General features: G+C 47.8%; 1 protein-coding gene across 2 annotated transcripts in view; it reads right to left on the bottom strand.

Annotated features, from left to right (window-relative positions):
• Positions 1-1,784: 1,784 nt before the first annotated feature.
• Positions 1,785-21,240, bottom strand: part of GBF1 (golgi brefeldin A resistant guanine nucleotide exchange factor 1) — a 161,756-nt gene continuing 142,300 nt past the window's right edge. Inside the window, exons 9-40 of one of the 2 annotated variants that reach the window (XM_006831287.1) lie at positions 20,630-20,777; positions 20,057-20,280; positions 19,391-19,556; positions 18,747-18,958; positions 18,315-18,413; positions 17,542-17,736; positions 17,125-17,314; positions 15,742-15,882; positions 15,372-15,460; positions 14,210-14,412; positions 13,620-13,743; positions 13,045-13,170; positions 12,694-12,776; positions 11,829-12,065; positions 11,465-11,558; positions 10,916-11,092; positions 10,598-10,662; positions 10,389-10,512; positions 10,121-10,192; positions 9,882-9,976; positions 9,500-9,653; positions 6,310-6,535; positions 5,675-5,835; positions 5,294-5,540; positions 4,957-5,162; positions 3,992-4,142; positions 3,766-3,896; positions 3,460-3,561; positions 3,091-3,204; positions 2,780-2,960; positions 2,493-2,621; positions 1,785-2,065 (exon numbers count right to left, since the gene is read on the bottom strand). In XM_006831287.1, coding sequence (XP_006831350.1) covers positions 1,785-2,065; positions 2,493-2,621; positions 2,780-2,960; positions 3,091-3,204; positions 3,460-3,561; positions 3,766-3,896; positions 3,992-4,142; positions 4,957-5,162; positions 5,294-5,540; positions 5,675-5,835; positions 6,310-6,535; positions 9,500-9,653; positions 9,882-9,976; positions 10,121-10,192; positions 10,389-10,512; positions 10,598-10,662; positions 10,916-11,092; positions 11,465-11,558; positions 11,829-12,065; positions 12,694-12,776; positions 13,045-13,170; positions 13,620-13,743; positions 14,210-14,412; positions 15,372-15,460; positions 15,742-15,882; positions 17,125-17,314; positions 17,542-17,736; positions 18,315-18,413; positions 18,747-18,958; positions 19,391-19,556; positions 20,057-20,280; positions 20,630-20,777 — 4,947 coding nt within the window. Of the gene's footprint in view, positions 2,066-2,492; positions 2,622-2,779; positions 2,961-3,090; positions 3,205-3,459; positions 3,562-3,765; positions 3,897-3,991; positions 4,143-4,956; positions 5,163-5,293; positions 5,541-5,674; positions 5,836-6,309; positions 6,536-9,499; positions 9,654-9,881; positions 9,977-10,120; positions 10,193-10,388; positions 10,513-10,597; positions 10,663-10,915; positions 11,093-11,464; positions 11,559-11,828; positions 12,066-12,693; positions 12,777-13,044; positions 13,171-13,619; positions 13,744-14,209; positions 14,413-15,371; positions 15,461-15,741; positions 15,883-17,124; positions 17,315-17,541; positions 17,737-18,314; positions 18,414-18,746; positions 18,959-19,390; positions 19,560-20,056; positions 20,281-20,629; positions 20,778-21,240 lie in introns of both variants that reach the window. The other variant, XM_006831288.1, reaches the window with a different exon arrangement.

Here is a 21,240-nt window from a genome sequence, read left to right as displayed (position 1 = left end):
GGCAAGGCTTCTGCTTAGTGTGGAAAACTGAGCATAGTCTGACTACTTGGGAAAGAAGGGAGGAAAAAGGGAAGATGTAATCTAGGAGCTTCAAGTCTCAATGTTTTTCCACATCAGGCTGTTCCCATTCCCAAATGGCTCTTTTCTACACCTGAGGGAAGTGCTTATCGAGATCTGAACTCACATGGACACCCCACAGGGGCGCGATCAAAGAAAAGCCTGAGGTGCTGAATAGTCCCACACTCGCTGAGGAAGGTAAGTGGCCCGAACTCTCCATGATGAAGGCCATTGAGTAGTGCAACAGGTACCATCCCCCACCCCAGAGGCAGAAGCCAAGTGATGAAAGATGCTTGATGTGGCAAGGCTTAATATACAACACTCTTCCCACCCACACGCCTCAGTCCTGCCCACTCCTTGCAGGGGCTGTACTGCCTGCTCCATGCACACTCCTGACTTACCCCCACCCACAGATAAAGACCAGGAGTCCTCTGATCATCCATCGTCCCAGTGATTGGAGTGCATGAGCGCCATGGGGCTAAAAGAAATGGCCTTTTCTTAGTTTGGGTCCAAAATGAATGCCTTAGGCCCAGAAACCCAGGATCACAGCTGGGAGCAAGATGGCCCCCTTTCTAAGCCCCATTGGCTCCTTTGTGCTCTTGGACCGTGAGGCACACTGCACAGGGAAGGCTTCTGAGTAGCTTCAGCTCAGCTCGGACTCATTTTACCTTGGCCCCCCATGCACACTGTTTCAGGCATCTTCCTCGTAGTTGTTGTTAAGTGCTGTCGAGTCGGTTCCGACCCATAGCGACCCTGAACGGGGTTTCTGAGGCTGTAAATCTTTACGGGAGCAGAAAGCCTCATCTGTCTCCCGCAGAGCGGCTGGTAGTTTCGAACTGCTGACCTTTTTTAGGTTTGCAGCCCGATTTGTAACCACTACGCTACCGAGAGCGCCTTTCCCCTTGTAGTAGTAATAGAAAAACTGATTTCCTGGTACACTGATGCCGCGGGTGCACTGCCGTGATGGTAGGAGAGACAGCAGCTTTGGTGAAGGACTCCTGATGCCAGTCTTGACATCTGGTTGATGGCCAGACCTGTGATAGGCTCAGTCTCACTCTACCTCTGTTCCTTGAATACCCAGATCCTGGACAGCCCAGGGACATGGTACCTGGAGATTCACCAACTCAGGAATAAAACTGTAGGGGAGGCAGTGATGTTGGTACTAGGACATTTATTACATCATAAAACGTCCAATGTTGTCCGGTCCATTTTTCCATATGTACACGCTCTGGTGGACAGTCCCCCTGCCCAGTGCCATCTGCCTACCTACCATGGTGCCAATCAATTCTCCAAACCGACTAATGAATCAAAGAGGAAGAACTGGAGGTGGTAGTCCAGGGCTGACAGGAGTGGACATGGGAGAAGGAAACAAAGTGCAGAGTGGTTGGGTTTGGCTCTCATTGCCTCACTGGGGCAGCAGGAGGGACACATGGGCACCACAGGGCTGGCACAGTGATGCCAGCCCAGAGCTGCCAGGCTGGAGGCAGAGGCTGCAGATGATGCCTGAGTGGGCTCTCCGGTTGAGCCCCTAGGAGGGGAGAGCAGAGGAGGAAAGCAGTCCTACAGTCTGATTGGAGGTCCCAGGAGGGGTTGCCAAAGTTTTCTTCTTTTTCAGATCCCCATCCACGCAGCAGTCACAGCAGCTTGGCTAGGCTGCTAGAATCTGTTGCTCCTGGGACAGCTGGGGCGGGGCAGGCTGCTAGGAAGTCCTGGTCCTGATTTTGGCCTTAGTTGACCTCGGAGGTGGGCATGGGGTCTGTAGGGCGGGGTGTGGCCAGCAGGGGCACTGGTGAGGTGGCCTCAATGAGCGCAGGGTTGAGGATGATGGGCAGAGTCATGGGGGGCACGCCCACCTGCAGTGGGGAGGCCAGGGGCTGTAGGATCAGTGGGGGCTGAGCCAGGGGTGGAGGCCCATCTGGGGTGGGGCTCAGTCTGCTGGGGCTAGAGGCCACTGGTGATCCTGGGGAGCTGCTACTGACAGTTCGGGGGCCCTCAGACTTCTCCAAGTCTGTAGGGAGAGCAAAATGGCCGCAAGTGAGACCCAGGGTAACTCATATCCCTAGCTAGGTCTCCTCTCATCACCAATGACTCACCTCAGGCTAAATAATTGGTAGTCTTGAAAGTCATTCCACTGTTCCAACTTCCTATGTCTGTTTACCTCTCCCTGTTTTGCTGTATACCCCTCATGTGAATTTTGGTCTGGGCTTAATTAGAATCCATTCCAAGTCCCTTTCTCACTCAGCTTTTCTCTCCTAACCCTGGAAATCTCAAGCTTGTCCTGGCTTCCTTGGTCCTGTACTGCCCATAGGAAGAGCAGGCAAGCAGGGTACCCGGGTTCATCTTTGCCCTGCTCACAGCCCCAAGCTATCCTGAGCCTCCTCTTAGGCCTTCTGCTTCCTGACCAACTTCCAGCAGGCTAGCCCACCGGGACTCACCACAGGCTCCCAGCTCAGAGGGCATCTCTAGGAGAGGTGGATGGACAGGTGTCCTGGTGTCACCAGCAGCAGGAGTCAGGTGGGCTGGGGCGAGAGGTTTTGGGGCATGAGGTTCCATCGGCATGGGATCTGGAGAGGTAGAGAATTCACATGGCAGCTCTCAGTGCTTTCCTTCCAGCAGAGCTCTGGCTGCCCACCAATCTTCCCACCCATCCAGGGCACAGAGAACTAATTCAGCTCAAGAGTTTTATGGATCCTTCTTGATGAAGCTGGGCTGAGTCCCCTACCCTGAATGACAGTCTGCTTGAAGAGTTCATCTCGTAGGTGGGGTAGGAAACAGTCAATTCGCTCCCATGTGATCTCCCAGAGGGCAGAGGGGCCACCACCTCGTGAATCTGCACTGTGGAAAATCTCTGCTGTGTCCATGACCAGTAGCATGTTCTTCAGAGATTCCGGGATGGCCTCTGACTGTAAGGGCAGTGGGACCATGAGAACAGGGAGTACGGCAAGGGAGGGGAAACTACCACGGGGTGTGGAACCAGTAACTTTTCCCAGTAGCAGGGAGAGGAAGCAGGGAGTGGGCTGAGGTAGAACATACCAGCAAGTCGCTGGAGCCTGCGTGCATATACTTGTCCATGAAGTCCAGGATGGTCAGCCAGAGGGCCGCAAAGGTAGAGAGTGACAGCAGTGGAGACAGGTGCTGCAGAAAGACCTATGGCCACCAGCTCTGTCAGCTGAGGACAGCATAGGAGCCTTCTACACCCTTCTTCAAGGCTGGGTGAGAAGTCTGCCCTAGCTTGCTTGCATGGGACTCAGGTTCCCCTGAGTTCCAGAATTCTCCTGGGGGCTTGGGTCCTGCTGAGGCTCTATAGCTCAGCACCTATGCTGCAGCCCTAGCTTCCTTTCTTGGGAAGAGGCAGGTGTGGGCAGAACAGGCCATAGGTAGGCATAGGGTGGTGTGCCATACCTTAGAGAGCAGGGTGGAGGCCCTCATCCGGGTTTCCTCCATCCCACCCACATCTGCAGGGCTGATGTTCTCCAAGAGCTTGGTCAGTAGAGGAAACAGCACCTGGGGGGTAAAGAAATATCCACCGTCTCTGGCAGGGTCAGCTGGGTAGCTCTGCCACCAAAGGCCAGGGGCTGGGGTGGATGGGCACAGAGCAGAAACAAAAGCATGCTACAGGTTGAGGACTAATGTTAGGGGTTCTTGAGGTTGCCTGGCTCTTGTCTTAAAAGATTTGAACTGTATCTTCAGTCCAGCAGGAAGTCTTACCTTGTTAAAACAGGACTCCCATTCCAGGGCATCCAGCTTTTGCAGATCGTGGACCAGTAGTGCTCGCTGCAGATAGGTCAGTGCCTGCATCCGCACCTGGCGCCGGGCGTCACAGCACAGGCAAGCAATGCCTAAGAGCATGAGCAGCATCAGTCTCCTTTCAGACCCCTGGTCCCGCGGCTCCACCCACCCCTGCTGGGTCCCTGCCTGTACCCCTCAGGGTTACCCTGCAGTAAAGGGCACCAGCAGTGTGCCCAGAGGGTGCGAGAATCTGCTTCGATCTTCCTGCCACCTGTCTCCAGGTGGCGCTGTTCCTCGGCCCATGAGCTGTAGATGGAGGCTGCACGTGTGTGCAGGGTGTGCATCAGGTCCAACAACTGGGACAGCAGGAAGGAGGCAGGACATTAGTGAGGTTCAGTCTGGTGAGCCCTGTTATCCACCTCCCCCTACCCCACTGTCCCTGACTGAGCCCGGGGGGCGGGGGGGTGCCTAGCACCCTTCGTGGCAAACGCCATTCTTCTCACCAGAACCTTTGATAAACTGGTTGCCTCCATCCTGAGTAGTTTCTTTCCCAAAGTGTGGGTCAGGTACCACTCATGATAGAGAAGACTGTAGGAGATGTGTGGACTAAGTACTGAATATATCAAGTCACACAGAGGGGAAAACTAATTTCAGTTCTGTCTCTTACCTTCTGAGGTATCATCTCATTAAAAAAACCGGAACGCAAACTTCAGACTCAAAGGCTCTGATGGGCAAAATGGCCAGACTAGACATACTTTTTCTAAGGTTACTGATTGAAGCTGGCTCTTTTATTTTATATGCCTGTGTGGCCACTGGAAGGCTACATTAAGAAACTGCTAGCAGTGGCCTCTGGGGAGGGGACTTTAGTAGATGGGGACAGGAATGAAGACTTACTTTTTTATCTGTTTACCCTTTTGTACCTTTTGAATTTTGAACCATGTGCATATATTACCTATTCAAAAAATAGATGAATTTTAATTTAAAAATAAAATCTAATTAAAAATAGAAGAGTTACAGTTGGTCTTGGATAAGGTAAATAATGTGAAAACGGTAGTTAAGGACCTGGGCTAAGAAACATGGGCCCTTCCTCCCAGTCCTGGCTTTCCCTGGCCCCAGCTGGGCATGCAAGATCAGGTATGGGGTGAGAGGAAATAAGGGTGCCATACTTACGTCTTGACTGACCTGTAAAGACACCGTATGGTAGCTGGCTGGCACGCCTTCATCCTCATCATCATCACTATGTCCTCCCCGAGTGGCATGTTGGCTTGAGGTTCGAGGCCGTCGAAGCACTGAGCCCTCCTTGGATTTCTTCTTGAAGCGGTTTCCTTTGCTGTCATATTTGTGACTCTTGCTCCGTTTCTCCTGGGATTTGTATCCTGAGCAGAACCAGACCCAGGTCACATCCCCATATCCATGTCACAGATACCCTGTTTATTCCTCCCCTCTCTGTGCTTCCCCTGTGTAGTCACACATTACTCCCCATCTGCCCCTCTATCAGGTGACCCACCGCCATTCAGACTGGCTTCCACAAAGATGCGAAGAGTCTTAACGCAGAGTTCAAAGTTGTCGGGTGTGATGTGGGCAGCGTCTCGCACAACAAAGGACAGTGATTCCACACACTTAAGCAGGGACTTAGTGTCGTGTGGCCCCAGGTCCAGCCCCACTGTTAGGCTGTACTGATTGACCAGGGATGATGAACCTGGTCTACTGAGCCCAGGCCCTGGCTTGGAGTTATCGATGTCATCCTTCCCCACCTGAAAAGTACATAGAAAACCTGGGTATCCGGGCTTGACCTCAGTTTACCCCACTGATGTCCCTTCATAGGAGCAGGAAATCTCTTCCACAGGCCAAGGAGGGAAAACGCACCCACTGCCCATACCTCACTTACCACTAACCAACCGCTGTTGACCACATCAGCATCTGTGGCTGATCGGTGTATCTTGCCAGGCCTGTTATGGTCAGTATAGACCTCTGAGTCGGAAGTGTAACCTCGGTCTAGGCTCACGTCATTTGGATGGTAGGATGGGAGCTCGCTGTCTGATTGGGCCCCTGAGCCAGCCAGGGAAAGGGCAGAGTGAGAATGGAGACACAGGGATAAGGGCTGCATTAGGCTTGTAAGAAGAAGGGTACTGAGTCTGACCTCCCTTCTCTCTGACCTGGCCTAGTTTCAGCCTGTCACTAGAGGATTGAAGGATGGGTTTGACATTTCATCTCTTGACAGCAGGCTAATTTGGGTGAGAAGCAGTTACAGGATTGGAGGCTGGTGACGACAAGGGTATAATATTTGGGAAAATAGTCCTCAGGGTAGTAGGAAGCCTGGCTTCATAGCCTTCTCCATTGCCTCGTTGCCTTCCTGCTACTAGACCTGTCTGTACTGGGGAGAGGCCAGCAAGCACTGGAATCAGATGGCCGAGCCAGGAGTGTTTGATCTGCCAAGTGTAATAACCTGTGTTTTATTTTCCTGCCCCAGCCTGGCCATAACTGTTTTGTCTGCCAATGTGGTTCTCCCGGGAAAGGGCTTACCAGCATCAGGTGCATCTGCCCTGGCTGTGGCCTGCAGGGCATCTGGAGGCTTCACGCCTGAACCAATGCACTCCAGAAGCGTGAAGAGGGTGGCCCAGTCATCCCCTGAGTGGATGTTGGCTGCGTTTGTCTTAAGGAGTTCATGGAGCCCATAGGCGACCTGGTGGCTAACTCGGGACAGCACACTGGGCTTCATCAGTAGCAAAATGCGCAGAGAGAGCAGTACCTGAGGTGGGAAGGACAGGAAGTGAACACACAGCTTCCTGTCTTGTTTCCTTCCCCACCACTTTCCCTAGGCCAGTGAGGAATATTTACCTAAAGACCCAATTTAGGGCACTGCCAGTAGTCTTTTTTTTTTTTTTTAAACGGAAAATGTGATGGAGCTAATTGTAGATTTATATACAGTTATAAAATAATACAGAGAACTAACTTACTTTATCCAGTGTACCCCAATGGTATTGTACAAAACTCTAGTATCATGACCAGGATACTGACATTGATATAATTCAGTGATCTTATTCTGATTTCTCGTCTTAATTTATTTGATTTCCCTGGTTTTACTTATACTTATGTATGAGAGTGTATGTAAGCCCTATGATTATATTACCTGTGTAGGTTTAAGCATTCTACACGATACTGAACGATTCCAACACAAGGCTCTCTCATGCTGTCTTTCTATCATCACATCACATCTCTCCTGCTTCCATCCTTAACGCCTGGCAATGTGTCTTCCATTTCTAAGATTTTATCACTTAAGAATGTGTTATAAATGGAATTATATAATTTGTATGTAACCTGTGTAAGGATTTTTCACTCAGTATAATTCATTGAGGACTCCTGGTGTGGCACTGTAGAATCATCACTGGACTCTGAACCACAAGGTTAGCAGTTCAAACCCACCAGTTGCTCCTCGGAAACTACACAGGGTGGTTATGAGTCAGAACTGACTGGAAGGCCCTTAACAATAATTCACTGAAGATTCATTTACTGAATGGATGTACCAGTTTATTCACCTGTTGACGCCGTCCACACTGTTTCTAGTTTTTGTTGATTTGAGAGTTCTTTATATATTTTAGATACTTGTCCTTTGTCAGATATGTGGTTTGCAAATATATTCTCTCAGTCAGTAGTTTTTCTTTTTATCTTCTTCACATGGGCTTTCATAGAGCAAAAGTTTTTAATACCGATGAAGTCCAATTTATTTTAAAAAATTGTTTTGTAGATTGTGCTTAGATGTCAAGTCTAAGAACTCTCTGTCCAGCTCTAGATCCCCACGGGTTTTTCCCTATGTCTCTCTCTGAAAGTTAAAATTCTCATTTAAGACTATGATCCATTTTGTGTAAGTTTTTATGTAAGGTGTGAGGCTTCGATCACGATTCAGGTTCTCCCCTATGGATTTTAACTACGCCAGCACTGTTTGCTGAAAAGGTTATCCATCCTCCATTGAATTGCTATTGTACTATCTCAAAATTCAGTTAGGCAACCAATCAATGATTAATGTAAATGGCATTCTTAAATTGTATACCTGAAAAATGTTAAGTTGGCGAATGTTGTGCCAATGTGTCTCCCTCATCACCACCACACAGTGTTGCTTGTTATGTGCCAGCTAGTCAGTTCTGGCTCAGAGCAACTCTATTTAGGGTTTCTGAGGAGTAGCAGGTGGCTGTGAACCACTGACCTTGCAATTAGCAGTCCAAGTTTATCCTACAGCACACCACCAGGATTCCTACTGTAGCTGTGTGTGTATGAGATGTGCTGTCAGGTCAGTTCAGATTCATAGCCAGTTTCCAGTAAGTGGCTGGTTGGTTTGAATGCCCAACCTTGTGGGTAACAATCCAGTGTTTATCCTACAACGCCATACCAAGATTATAGCTGTTTATTTTTGTTGTTAAGTGCTGTCGAGTTGATTCTGACCCATAACGACCCTGTATAGGTTTTCCAAGGAGCAGCTGGTGAGCTTGAACCACCCAAGTTGCTGCTCAAATGACTTGGCAGTTTGACACATTAGCCCACAGCACCACACCAGGATAATAGAGTATAATAAGACTACAGCTATAGTATAGCCTTAATATCAGATGGTGATTTCTCCTACTTTTATTCTTTGTCAAGATTGCTTTAGCTATTCTAGATTCTGTGTGTTTCCATATAAATTTTAGATTCGGGCTGTCTATGTCTACAAAAAATCTTGAACTTTTGAATAGGAGTTGCCTTAAAAGTGTACATCAATTTGGGAAGAAATGACATTTTAGTTAGGTGGAAATCTTCCAATCTATGGATGCAGTGATTTCTTTGGTTAGCATAAAAATTTTTAGCATATACATGTTCTGTGTATGTGTTTTGTTAACTGTACTGGTATACTTAAGTTTTTATTTTATTTGAAGTAATTATAAATGGGTTTTTTTGTTTTGTTTTTTTCAGTTTCTGCATGTTGTTAGCTTATAGAAATGATTGATTTTTGTATTACTGATCTTGTATCCTGTGGCCTCGCTAAACTCACTTCTTACTTCATGCCTGTGGTCTTCTGTAGCTGGTTCAAGAGATCTCAGAAGGGTTGTAAAGGTTAGAGTCAGGAAGCTAGGTGCAGGGGCTGGGAATGCTACAAGGCAGCAGCAGTCCAGCCTTACATAATGGATTGATTCATAAGAGTCTGCAAAAGTGCGGAGTACCAGCTATATACCTGAGCCATTCCAGACTCATTCCCAACACCACCTGGCCTGTAGTTGGTCACTGGGCTCATGTTGTTGTTAGTTGCCATAAAGTCGGTTGTGACTCATGGTGACTCCATAGAATTTTCAAGGCTATGACCTTTGGAAGCAGTCACCAGGACTATCTTCCTAGGCATCTCTAGGTGCATTCAAACCACCAACCTTTCAGGTAGTAGTCAAACACTTAACCATTTGTACCACCCAGGGACTCCATAGGCTTATTTAATGGGGCACCAAGTGGAGTCCTGGTGTGGCGCTGAGGGTTAATGCGCTGGATTGCAAGATCAGTTTGAACTGCAAGTTTGGCAGTTCAAGCTCACCATCCACTCCTTGGAAACCCTATACAGGGTTGCTATGAGTCGTAACCAATTTGTTTACACTTTAACAACAAGTTTGTCCTCTGTCTCAGACTATTTCTACAATTGACAACGTCATCTTAGTCCCTTGCATATATCCATCTGCCTTCCCAGCTGTACTGTGCTTACCTGGCCACTGATCTCCTCTCTCCGGAGCAGCCGAATGGCCAGGCGCAGCTGTCCCACCACTGCCCGCTCCACAAGGAAGCAGAAATCCTGTGCTTGAACACACAGGTGGTATAGATGGTCTCGAACGGTCTGCCAGACACAACCCACACGATCCCTGGGAGTACAAGAGATGAGAACACCAAGCAATGAGCTTTCCTTTCTGGTCCAGGTTCAGCCTTTCAGGGATCATTTGCATTAGACCCTGAGCAGGCTTCTCCCTTCTGCTTCATGTGCTCCTTGCCCCAGCATTCATTCAGCAAGATGGATCTAGTCTTCCATCCTTTTGGCACAAGCCCAGTACGTGGGGCCTGCCGAAGACTACCCCTCAGCCACCTTCTCCTACCTGTTCTCCAGCACAATCCTCAGCAGCATCTCCAGACAGAAAGCAGCATCCTCCTCATCATACGTCTCCTCATCTGGTGTCACCGAGACTAGAGCCTGGAGGGGACCAGCAGGAGGAAGGTAAGCATGAAGAAACCAAACCTAGATTCCTGCTTTGCCAGGAATCTAGGCATAAACCACTGCTCCTTTCACCCCAAACCTAGCCCACCCTTCTGCTGCTCTTTGCTCTTCATCTTGTACCTTCATGAGCTCCTGCAGTGACTCCAGTTGGAGGAATTTGCTTTCTGTGATCATCTTTTCTGGATCACATTGCTAGAGAGGGCACAAGAAAGAAGGGATCAATGATAAGGACTGGAAGTGAGAGAGCTTCCCCAAGAGCCAGTGAAAGAGGGAAGACAGCCCTGGATACAAGCCCTGGACAATTCTATTAATCAGTTAGCAGGGCAGCATCTACCAAGTAGGGAGGGGATCTAGGCTTGCTCATGGGGGAGAAGAAGCAGACAGTTACCCTGATACAGTCCAAGGCCACTCTCTTGGCCTCTTGGTTCTCAGTGGATGGGCCTCGCATGCTAGACTGCTCAGGACCACTCAGTGTCAGCCAGCTCACGAAGCTCAACACTGTTGACTCTCCTCTGTAGAAAACACGTACAAGCCCTTGTAAGCCTGAGAGCTATGACCTCCCAATCTGAAGGTCTTCAGTCTTTGCTCTACCCTCACCGGTTTGATGGTGTCTCTTCCCGCTGCAGAGAGATCTTGCCATTGGGATCCACAAAGTCTTCTACCTAGAAAAGCAGATCAAATATCAGTTCTTTTCATAGAACTCTTTGCTTATACTGTTTGGCCTCCTCCAACTGGTGACCAGCAATGGCTCCTGCCAGCCTTCCTGTACAGCTATCCCCCAGGATCTATAGTTTTACATTTGAGGTGTTCTGGTTAGCTTCTGCAGGTATCAGGCCCAGTACTACTCTCAACCAATTCTGTAAATCTTGGGGCTCTTGCCGTATTACTGTTGACTGTTCTCCAATTAACAATTACCTCCACCATAGCTTGAGGCAGCAGTTGGGCTCGGAAGAGCTGCAGCATGGCTTCCATGATATTCTTCCAGCCTTCCCGCAGGATGTCGCCATGACAGTGTGCCAAATGGAAGACCATCTTGGCCGCAATGTGGGCTTTAGGGTTGCTTCCAAATACACTGGGCAGGTTCTCAATAGACTGGAAAAGAGGATGAGAAAAGGCTTAGGACCTGGCTAATGTCTGGAAAGGAGAAATCTTTCACGGATCTGCCTCTGGTTCCCTGAGGGTCCTTCTGCTGGCTCTGTTTCAATCTCCTATAATATTGGGCAGAGGGCTAACCTGGTTAAGGCCTTCCCTACTCTTACATCTCCTCTCCCATCCCATCCCATATGGTGATAAACTATTCTCATTCCAGGGTATGCAAGACAGAAATGATCTAAACTCTGCTGTGGGGTCAAGTGGGCCTTAGGAAGATGCTGCAGGAAACCAGCTCCAGAGAATGGTATAGAGATGGCTAGAAGACATGTCTTCCTTTGAAATTTGAAATACCCAGTTCTTTCCCATGCTCACCTCACTGCTGAGAGCTGTGAATTTGCACAGTGAGATGATGAGATTGTCAAACACATCACTGAGGCCGTAGTGGGCGGAGATCATGGCGCACTTCCTGTAACGTTACCCCATCCCAGAAACAGTGTCACTGAAAGGTCCTTCCACATCCCTGAGGAGGTCTTCTAAGACTCTTCTCCAACCAGATCCAGGAAGAAATCTACTGTGAGTCTGTTTAAACTCGAATTTTCCCAGAGTCCCCTCCAAGCTTCCCTCCAAAAACTCAGGAGGAAAAAGAAGAGTGGGCATCAGAGAATCCACAGCGATGCCTACAACTAGCTCAGGTGGTGGGGTACAGTGGGGTGGGAGGGGGACAGAGTTGGCTTACCTGAAGCCCGAGATGGATTTCTGGATGATTGTCTCCTCAAGGCTTTTGTCAAAGACATAAGAAAGAGCAGCAATTGTGGGGCCCCAGGTCATGGTGAAGAGGTCAAGATCATAGCTGCCAGCAGGCACACGCAGGAATATGCCCTCAGGGGTGGCACCCCGATGGAGTAGCACATTCCATACATAGTTCTCCCGAACCAAACCTGTTTGCTCCTCAGGCATCACAATTTCCTCATTCCTGTTACAAGGTAAGAGAAGGAACAGGTGCACCCTTATGAACCTGACTGGTTCCAACCTAGGACAGAGGGCTTCACCCACCCACACTGGCATTCTCCCATCAATGAGTGGGACCAGGGTGAAAGAAAGGAAGTACCACACAATCTCCCCTAATCTCAAAGCCCTGTCTGTAAGTAGGGCCTTGAGTTCTGAAGTAAGAACTCACAAGCTGTCTGTGTGAGAAGTTGAAAAACTACTTTTTCCAATGTACAGCCAAGAACTATGTGTCCTGTTTCTGACCTCTGACCCAAGCCTCTAGTGCTTATTTTACATTTTGTAGTAGCGCCAAAATGCATCTTCGGAACTAGACAGGAAAATCCAGGTGGTTTGGGTTTGAGGCACAATTACAGCAGGCCACTTTAAGGGGCAGCTGTGACTCCGGTTTAGTGTGCTGGAGTCCCAATGCTGTTCAGGCTTCTTTAAAGAAGAAACAAGTTGGCAGAGAGAAGGGATGCCTAACTAAGTCCCAAGGCTAAATAATCAGGGCATATATGATTGCTGCAGAGCCTGATGTGACTCTAAGAAGAGGAAAAGGAGACAACGTGGTTTTCCCTAATGGAGATGCTACACTGCCCTCTGTCCATACTCACTTGATGGCATGGTACATGTCCTCCAGGATGTCTTGCTCAAAGTCCTTGCCTCCGTTCACACCTTTTAGGTTTTTGCGAAACTCCTAGAGACAGGCCAGTGAGCTTTCCCCCCTGTGTCAATGCTGAAGCCCCACCCAAACAACTCCTGGATCTGTAGTAAATAGGACTTAGGCAACAGTAAGTGAAAGACTGCCCCCCTTCCCACCTTAATTTCTCTTTTGGGTTGGCCAGTCCTCCAATTTCCTTGGGCAGAGAGTACTGTCCTCTGTACCCATCAGAAGCCCCATGTCCTTCCTGCTTCCTCTAAAGCGGTGCTAGATCTTTTCTACCCTGGCTGGAATCCAAGCTTACCTCCAGGGTCATGGGTGCATTCTGTTTGCGAACATTGTGGTTGTGTTGGTCAGTATTAAGCATGATGACAGCATAGGCCAGGGCAAAGCAGGCATCGCTATTGGCAAATGGGGAGCCATTACAATTCTGAAAAAGCAAAGACCCCACCTGTGTCACTGCTGTTAGCTGGCTAGGTAAAACCCCACTATCAAGCCCCCGGATCCTGGTGTGGCACTGCGATTAATGCGCTGGACTGCAAGGTCGGTTTGAACTGCAAAGTCAGTGGTTCAAGCTCACCAACTGCTCCACAGAAACCCCATACAGAGTTACTATGAGTTGGAACCAACTCAATGGCACTAAACAACAATAGCCACCCCCCCGCCTCCGTCAGTGCTGGTATACAGTGAAGTACCACTCAGAAAGTGTCAATCTCTTGCTAGCTACTTAGTAGAAGCTTTCCATTCCATGGAAAACTCACTAATGTTGCGCTCAAATTTCTTTAGAGACAACAGCTAGGTCCTTTAGTTGGGGGCCATAGACACTCTCAGTCAGATTGATCTGGGACCCCGAGCTCAGCCTCTACCACACAAACTCACCCTCCAGTGCTCTGTGAATGCCTCTAGCAGCCTCTGGATGACTGGTGCTTCCCCAGGCAAGCGGAAGGCTTCCAGATAGAGGCGGAGAGCCTCATCCAGTCTCAGACCTTGAAAGCTGAAGGTGCTATAGGAAAGGAATAAGGATGAAAAGGTAGAAGATGCTGTAGGCTATAAATGTTGGGCTCTCTTTCTATTAGTCACAATCTTCCTAACCTGTTCCTCCTGGACTGTGGCAAAGAGGCGGTATCTCCTGGTCATTCTAACATAGAACAGAACTTTAACAATCCCCCAGTACCTTAGTACTTTTCACATCAGCAAGCTCTTGTCTAGTAACTTTATTCCCTGAACTAGCCCCTTCTCTGTGCTAAGGAATCCCACTCCATCCCTTTGCAGTATTACAGAATGGAGAGGCTCCCAAAATTATGTCTCTAGAGTTCCTTTCAGGACCAACAGATACAGATGATGACAAGAGGAAGCACATGTGGTCTGGATCACTATCAGGAATTGAGTGGGTCCACTCTGAGGGATGGTATCCCTGTACTTGCAGAAGAATTACCAACTATTTCCCACATTACTTACAGCTTCCTCACCTCACAAAGCTTTCCAACAGGTCAATGTTTTTACGGTCGCTCACAAACTCTCCAATCATTTTCTTGTCCAGTCGAGGGTTCTCTCGGAGCCACTGGGCTACCTCTGTGTTGTTCATTGGGATAGTTAGGAGGCCCTTTTCCTGTAGAAACTGGATCCCTTTCTTTGGTTTCTGGTTGAACTGCTCTGTGCCAGTGATCAGCAGCTGGAAGAGAGAGAGCAGAGGTGTCCCTAAACCAGACAAGACCAGACTGGATTCATCACACCCACAGCTGGTCAGTTAATGTGCTCCAATGATGTGGTCCTTGGTAACTCTAGCACTAAATCTAGATCATACTGCTCCTAGCTTTCCCCTATTTTCAGGTCTAATTAGATCTGGCTGAGAGCTCCTTTTCAGAGTACTCAAGGTGCATGGGACAGCCCCTCTACTCCAGCTTAAGGCTCAGAAAAAAACCCCCAAAAAACTAGAGAAGATTTCCTACTCTCATTTTATATCCATCATCCCTGGGGCCTATTTATAGTCAGTCTCTTGTTAATGACCTAGACTGGAATCACCTCCTTTCTTTGGCTGTCTAACTCTTAAGGCTGTGGGGTTCCAAGGACATGCTGAACTGTGATGATAACTCAGCTTTCTGTCTGTACATTCATAGCCCTGAAATCAAGGATACATAAACGTCATTTAGGAGGTAGACTGGCAGTAAAAGGAAGAAATGGTTAAACAGAAGTTTTATTTGTGTGTGTAGGATACGTAATTATTTGAACTTTACTGGTGTACCCAAATAAAAAAAGTTTCCTTTTATTGTCAATCGGCTCTCTAGAGATAGAGATGATCAATAGCCTGTGACTTGTATGACACTAGCTACTAGGTCTCCGTCACCCCCAGTAAAACTTGCCTTTCAGCAAGGATAGCATTTGACCAGGGGCATGTAATATGGTATGCCCAACTACAATGGCTTAAGAGTAAGGGACGAGTTTTCTCAAAGTTGACGGGGACAGGGAGGGGGGGTGATGAGGAGGTGGCTGAAATTTCAACAAATGCATAGACTAACCTTAGAGGAGACTTTACTATGAGCAGCAAGACTTTCTCCCTCATGACCTGAGATAGAAACCCTACAAAGGACACTCAGACAGGACGGACAGAGGCTGAGCTCAGGGGATATGTACCTTCTTTTTGTTTTTAATTTCAATCAGTTCCTGTGACTCTGGCAGGAGACTAGAAAATCGAGGTGGCTTCCGGGCAAACTTTTTGTCAGCTAGGAATGGGAGAAAGAAAGTGAAAAACCCATAAGACCTCTTTTATCAGGACAATGCATTTTGGAAGGTCACTGATATATACCCCAGAGGCTTTCTTGTCCTTGTCAGTCACCCACTGCTCGAGAAACCTATCTTCTGGGACTCCATATACTGTCTTTCTGGGACTAGGGTATGGTAAGCATACAAGGCTCATGCAGGCACTTCCCTAGGGCTATCTCTTCTCTTTTCGAGGACTTCCAGCTGAGGGGACAGCTTAGGGTTATGGACACCCGGTCCCCACCCCCAGAATCACCAGCATCCTCCAGATCACTGCATCCTGACTTCCCGTGTTCTGCTGGCAGCTGTCCTCCACCTGGCAGATGCAGGCCTGGGATATCAGGGGCCATGCCTACAGTTTTCCTCTCGCTGACTGCTTTCTCAACTGGTAAGAAAGAAGATGTTCATGTGAAGATTTTGGGGGTAGGAAGTGGAGCAGAGCTTCAGGAGAGGTTAAGTCCCAAGCAAGGACTGCATGCTCTTACATAGGGAGCTGGCCCTCCCCAGGACAAATTCAAGCCAAAAACAAAGGGTTACTAGTGCAGATCTGCCATGCACTAAATTTCATAACAAATAGGCTATACAGACACCTTCCCTGAAATTCTGAAAACTTAATCTCAAGGTGAAGATGTTACTTGTTAAGTGCTTTCGAGTCCATTCTGACTCATAGTGAGCCTGTATTGGGTTTCTAAGGCTGTTAAGCTTTATGGGAGCAGAAAGCTCCATCTTTCTCCTGAGGATTGGTTGGTGGGCTCAAACTGCCAATCTTGTAGTTATTATGCCAGTGTTTACAGAATCACTGTGCACTATATATATAATAATTACATTGTTGTTAAGTGCTGTCAAATCAGTTTTGACTTATAGCAACCCTGTGTAGGGTTTTCGAGGAGTGGCTGGTGGGTTTGAACCACTGATCCTATAGTTCAAACTGATCTTGTGGTCTCGTACATTATCTTGCAGCGCCACATAATACATATACATAGTTTTATTTATATGTACACACACACATACTCACACACACAGTGGTGGCTAGGTACTGTGGAGTTTATTCTAACTTATAGTGACCCTGAATAGGGTTTCTAAGGTTGTAAATCAATATGGAAACAGAAAGCCACATCTTTCTATCTTTCTCCTGCAAAACAGCTGGTAGTTTCTGCTGACCTTGAGATTAGCAGCCTGACTCATAATCACTACGCTACCATAGTTCCTCTTACACACACACAGACACACACACACACACACACATAAATTTTTAAATGAAGTTGTAAAATGCACTGAAATACTGATGATTATTTTCCATGTGAATTCAGATGATGATTAATTAGAAGGGTGCAAACACTAGAGGTGGAGGTAGGATGGGAGAAGGTGGATCCTGTAGCTTTTAGGGACAGAGTCCTATAGCCTTTAATCTGTTCTCTCACTGCAAAGACACAGTAATTCTTTAAAGACTCCTAAGTGGGGATGTGGAGAAAAGGAGTCTGGCCTGTGACTTCAAACCACGAATTCCTGGAAACCCAGAACAGAGAATATCACCAGAAGTGATGTATGGGCAGGCGATAGGATTCAGTGGGTAGAGAGAGAGAAAACATAGAACTCTGGGATCCTCAAAGAAAGAAAGGCCTCTTACCACTACTGGCGTCTCGGGTACCATCTACTGCCTCACAGCTGTGTCTGGCTGCCTCTTTCTTTTCCTGCTGGGTGAGGTTGTTGAGGCCTTTGGCTTGGCAGTGGGCTTCAGTGCTGTCAATCACTGTTAATAGGGCCTCAAGTGACAGCAGGTGTGTTGTATAGAGCTGACCAGAGACAGGGAAGGCATTCTGGAAACAGTAAACAGATTCAGTAGACTTGAAGTTTCAATACTTTATACTTTAACTGATTTTCTTCCAAAACTCCTGATGCCGTCTATAACTTCTACATTGCTCTGAAAAAAGGCCTTTCTTCTTCTCATTTCCCAAATAGCAAATGTTCCCCTCATGTATGTAGCAACCCTCAACCACCCCCTAATAAATAAGCCTTCTTTCTAAAGGCCAGTAATGATCAGCACCTTGGACAGCAACTTGGTGAGGTCCTCAAAAAGATTGGAACAGTAGTAGTCACAGTCATAGTTGATGTAGAGCTCAGTGACAAAACTGGGAATGCGCCAGAGTTGCACAATAGCCTCCAGTGCCATCTCTTTCATCTCATAAGGCATCTTGGGGTTCTCCACAGTGATAATCTCCATGAGTTTTTTGATGTACATCTGGCATTAATCCAGTAATTGCCATTTGAGGGTGTAAACAAATCAAGACAGGAAGAGACAAAAAATTGGACAGGAAGAATACTAAGTGTAGGAAACAGAAGCCGAGACAGGAGGCATGCATTATAACATCTCCTAACATACCCTCCTTTTTGGTTTCCATGCTGGGAAATAAAGTCTGACTCTCATGTCTGATCTAAAACAAGTTGCCTGTTGCCCTTTTTGAGCTCTCTGTGTGAGGCTGAACTGATCTTATGTATAATTCCTTTTCACAATATAGTGGCAAAGCTGGTGATTTGCTTACTTCTGTTGCACAAAAATTGCTAGTACAAGAGAGGTGTTCCCACTCATAATGAAGCTACCTGCCAATGCTAATACTTAGGTTTTCCCACTTCATAGCCAGCCCACTTTTCCCTGGGCTCTGTTTCACTTCTTCACTAATGAAGCCAGACAATGAGCCAAACTATGGGGGCTAAAAGCATTTTCCTTCAGGAAGCCTCGCCACCACCACATGACAGAGCTACTCCCACTGAGGACACCATGCATCTCTCTTTTTTTTTTTCTAAGGTCAGAAAACTCACCTCCAACTGGAACTTGAGGTGCTCCCGCATGCTCTCAAACAACAGGAAGCATACCCGCAGGGAAGCAGCATAAAGGTTCAGGCGTTCTACACTGAGGAGCTGGAGATTAGAGTAGGATGGGCCATGAGATTTCTGAATCGGACTATGACTCAACAAGGAGAGAGAGGCAGGAGAGTAAATTGGGTGAAGTTGCCATTGAGGTCTTACGCTCAGAGGAAACCATGTAACCATTCCTATAATTTCCTCTGGCTGCCAGAGTCCCTGGGAACTATTGGAACCCTCTTATGACTACTGGCCAATCACAAGAGAAATGTTATTCTAGGTTCTACATTCTTTTCACACATCAGTCAGCTGCCCTGTGTTCTCCCAGCCCTGGAGAGACCTTGAAGAATAGCCAAGGGGCTCTGAACTGCTCTAGAAATTCAGCCTTACCTGGAATAAGTGGCGGCACATCTCATCCTTGATGAGGCCCAAGAGGGTCTGGCACTTGGAGACAGGAGCTGACTCAAGCGCTACTGTCAACAAATGCAGGCCCATGTGGATCATAACCTCTGAGTTGTGGCGGTCATGTGGGTTGGTGAGAGAGATGAGAAAACGGAAGAGCTCTCGGATACACGGAAGTCCATAGGGTAACAAAGCTGTACCTGGGGAAGCCAGAGAGAAGTGAGACTGCTAAGTAACAACTGGCCTGATGGCTTGACCTCACCTGATGTGCATCACACAAGGCAATTTCTGATGATTCTCTTTAAGGAAAAAACAGTTTTGTGATTTTTCCTGGGAAAGTGAAGGGACTAGTCTTACTTATTGCAGGGAATCAGAAAGGATGGTACTTCCTTTCTGTTAAAATCCAAAACTTCCTATTCTTTTCTCTCACTTCTTATTGTCCACCAAATTCCCTCTTTGTTTAAGTTAGGGAAGGACTCTGCCCATGCCAGTGGTCCTCTGGCTTGATTCCACTTGGTCTAGAGCTTGGACCAGCAGGCAGTAGCCACTTTGGGTCCAAGATGGTCTAGCCTTAGGCAGCTTAGTGGGTAGAATGGAACATGAATGGGCAGACAATGCCAGAGAATACTTGCCTTCTTTCTGGGAGGACTGTGTAAAGCGCACACCCCGGGGATTGACATAATCCATGTCATGGACAGAGGCAGAGTCGGAGTGGTCAGCAGGGGATGTGCACTCCTCCAATACCTCAGGGATAGATTCCACAGATGCCGATTGGGCCTTTTCCACCTGGGTACTTTCCTGCTATAAACAGTAACGGGAATAAAAGACAAGGTATGACAAGAAAAATTTGGGGCTTATCCTTGAAGTCTTTGTCTTTTGATCTATTTCTAATGGACTGCAGGTGTGCAGGGCCAGCTCCGTGGGCTCAGTACAAGGTGGCGCAGGGCAGGAGTCTGATGAAGGATTCAGAACACACATCCTAAGGCAGCATCCTGAGTTACAGTGACTGGACATTACAGGTAGCAGAGGCTCCCTCCCACAGGCCTGGGATTCCGATGATTCCCTTTCTGAGGAAGCTACAGTCAGTTGCCTCACTTTTGCCAAGTGCTGCCCATATGCACAACCTGATAAATTTCATCACCTCTCTTTACAGTGAGTCACGCTGTGGGTTTTCTAGGCAGCACAGCTAATTCTAGGAAGAACTCCCTTGCCTCACCTTTTTCTGAACAAAGGTCTAGATAAGGCCCCATAACAGATCAAGTTAATTCTCACAGTGGAAGATTGGAGAGGGGTTCTACCTGGGGGTCAGGCTGTTCGGGAGCCCTGAGCTCATTGCTCACAGGCCCTGCAGCTGCACTGTAGCCTGGAGAGCCAGCTTGCTCCAGATCGGTGAGGTCCTCCTTGGAGGTGGCCTGGGAGGAGTGCTCCAGGCCGCTGTCTGTAGAGGGGCTGACCACTGCTGAGGCAGTTTCTGAACTTGCAGAGGAGATGGGTGTAGGCCCATCAATGAAGGGCATGCCACCTGTCAAGCAAGGTAAGTGAGGCTTAAAGAAGAAGAAAGGGCAGACTCAGTGGGAAAACCATACCCTCCATGGTATGTTGTTAAGTGCTGTCGAGATATGAGGGGCTCAATTTCTCAGCCTATATCCTCTCACTGTATAAACTGATCTCTCTGCAAGGAGAGTAACCCTAGGGTCACTGCAGACTTGCTCAACAGTCGGTCTGACTTAACCTGGACTTTTCCCTTTTTGCTCTCAGCAGAAACTCCAAAGCCTCTCAGTTGATCAGTATTCAATTTCAATATCCCTGATAGAGTATGACATTTTTCTCCTACCTATTCTAATTAGAGGAAAACAGCCCAGGATACTTACCAGTGAGGTTAGAGGCTAAGGTGGTGCCATTGGGGGTGGGCAACTCTGAACCTGGTGTGACTTTGGTCATATGGCGAGGGGGCCTGGGAGATCTCTTCTGCTTTTTCCACTTGGATGAGTCACTCATGCCGCCTGCTCTCATTTTCAGCTGGAAATATCACACTTCATTAGCACTGGTATTCACACAAAGATCTTATCCCTAGAAATCTCCCATTTTCCAGTCCTACCAGTCCCTAGAAAAGCAGCTTATGCCCTACATTTATTTATGCCATGGTAAGAGTTGACACCATCTGATCCCATTCCTACTCCTCTAACCTGGCTTCTACATTTGCCACTTTGTAAGTCAGCTTGGCAGCCTCCACATGGAAGGTGACATTCTGCTTCTAGGCTGGTCATTAACAGGGCCCGTCCTCACACTGGTCATTCTACTCTCCTTGGTCCTAAGGCTTGTAAAGATCCATGACTCCTTGCAAAAAGGACAGAGACAGAGGCTCCTTTGTTTAGAGCTTCAGGTCTACAGGTCCGTGGACTTCTGGGCATTTCTCATCAACCATCCTGCACAGCAGACTCCTGTTACTGCTAATTCTTACCCAACTCTTAAGAGCCTACTC

This window comes from Chrysochloris asiatica, unplaced genomic scaffold (assembly GCF_000296735.1).
Source record: "Chrysochloris asiatica unplaced genomic scaffold, ChrAsi1.0 scaffold00003, whole genome shotgun sequence".
NCBI lineage: Eukaryota > Metazoa > Chordata > Mammalia > Afrosoricida > Chrysochloridae > Chrysochloris > Chrysochloris asiatica.
This window is presented reverse-complemented; position numbering and strand designations above follow the sequence as displayed.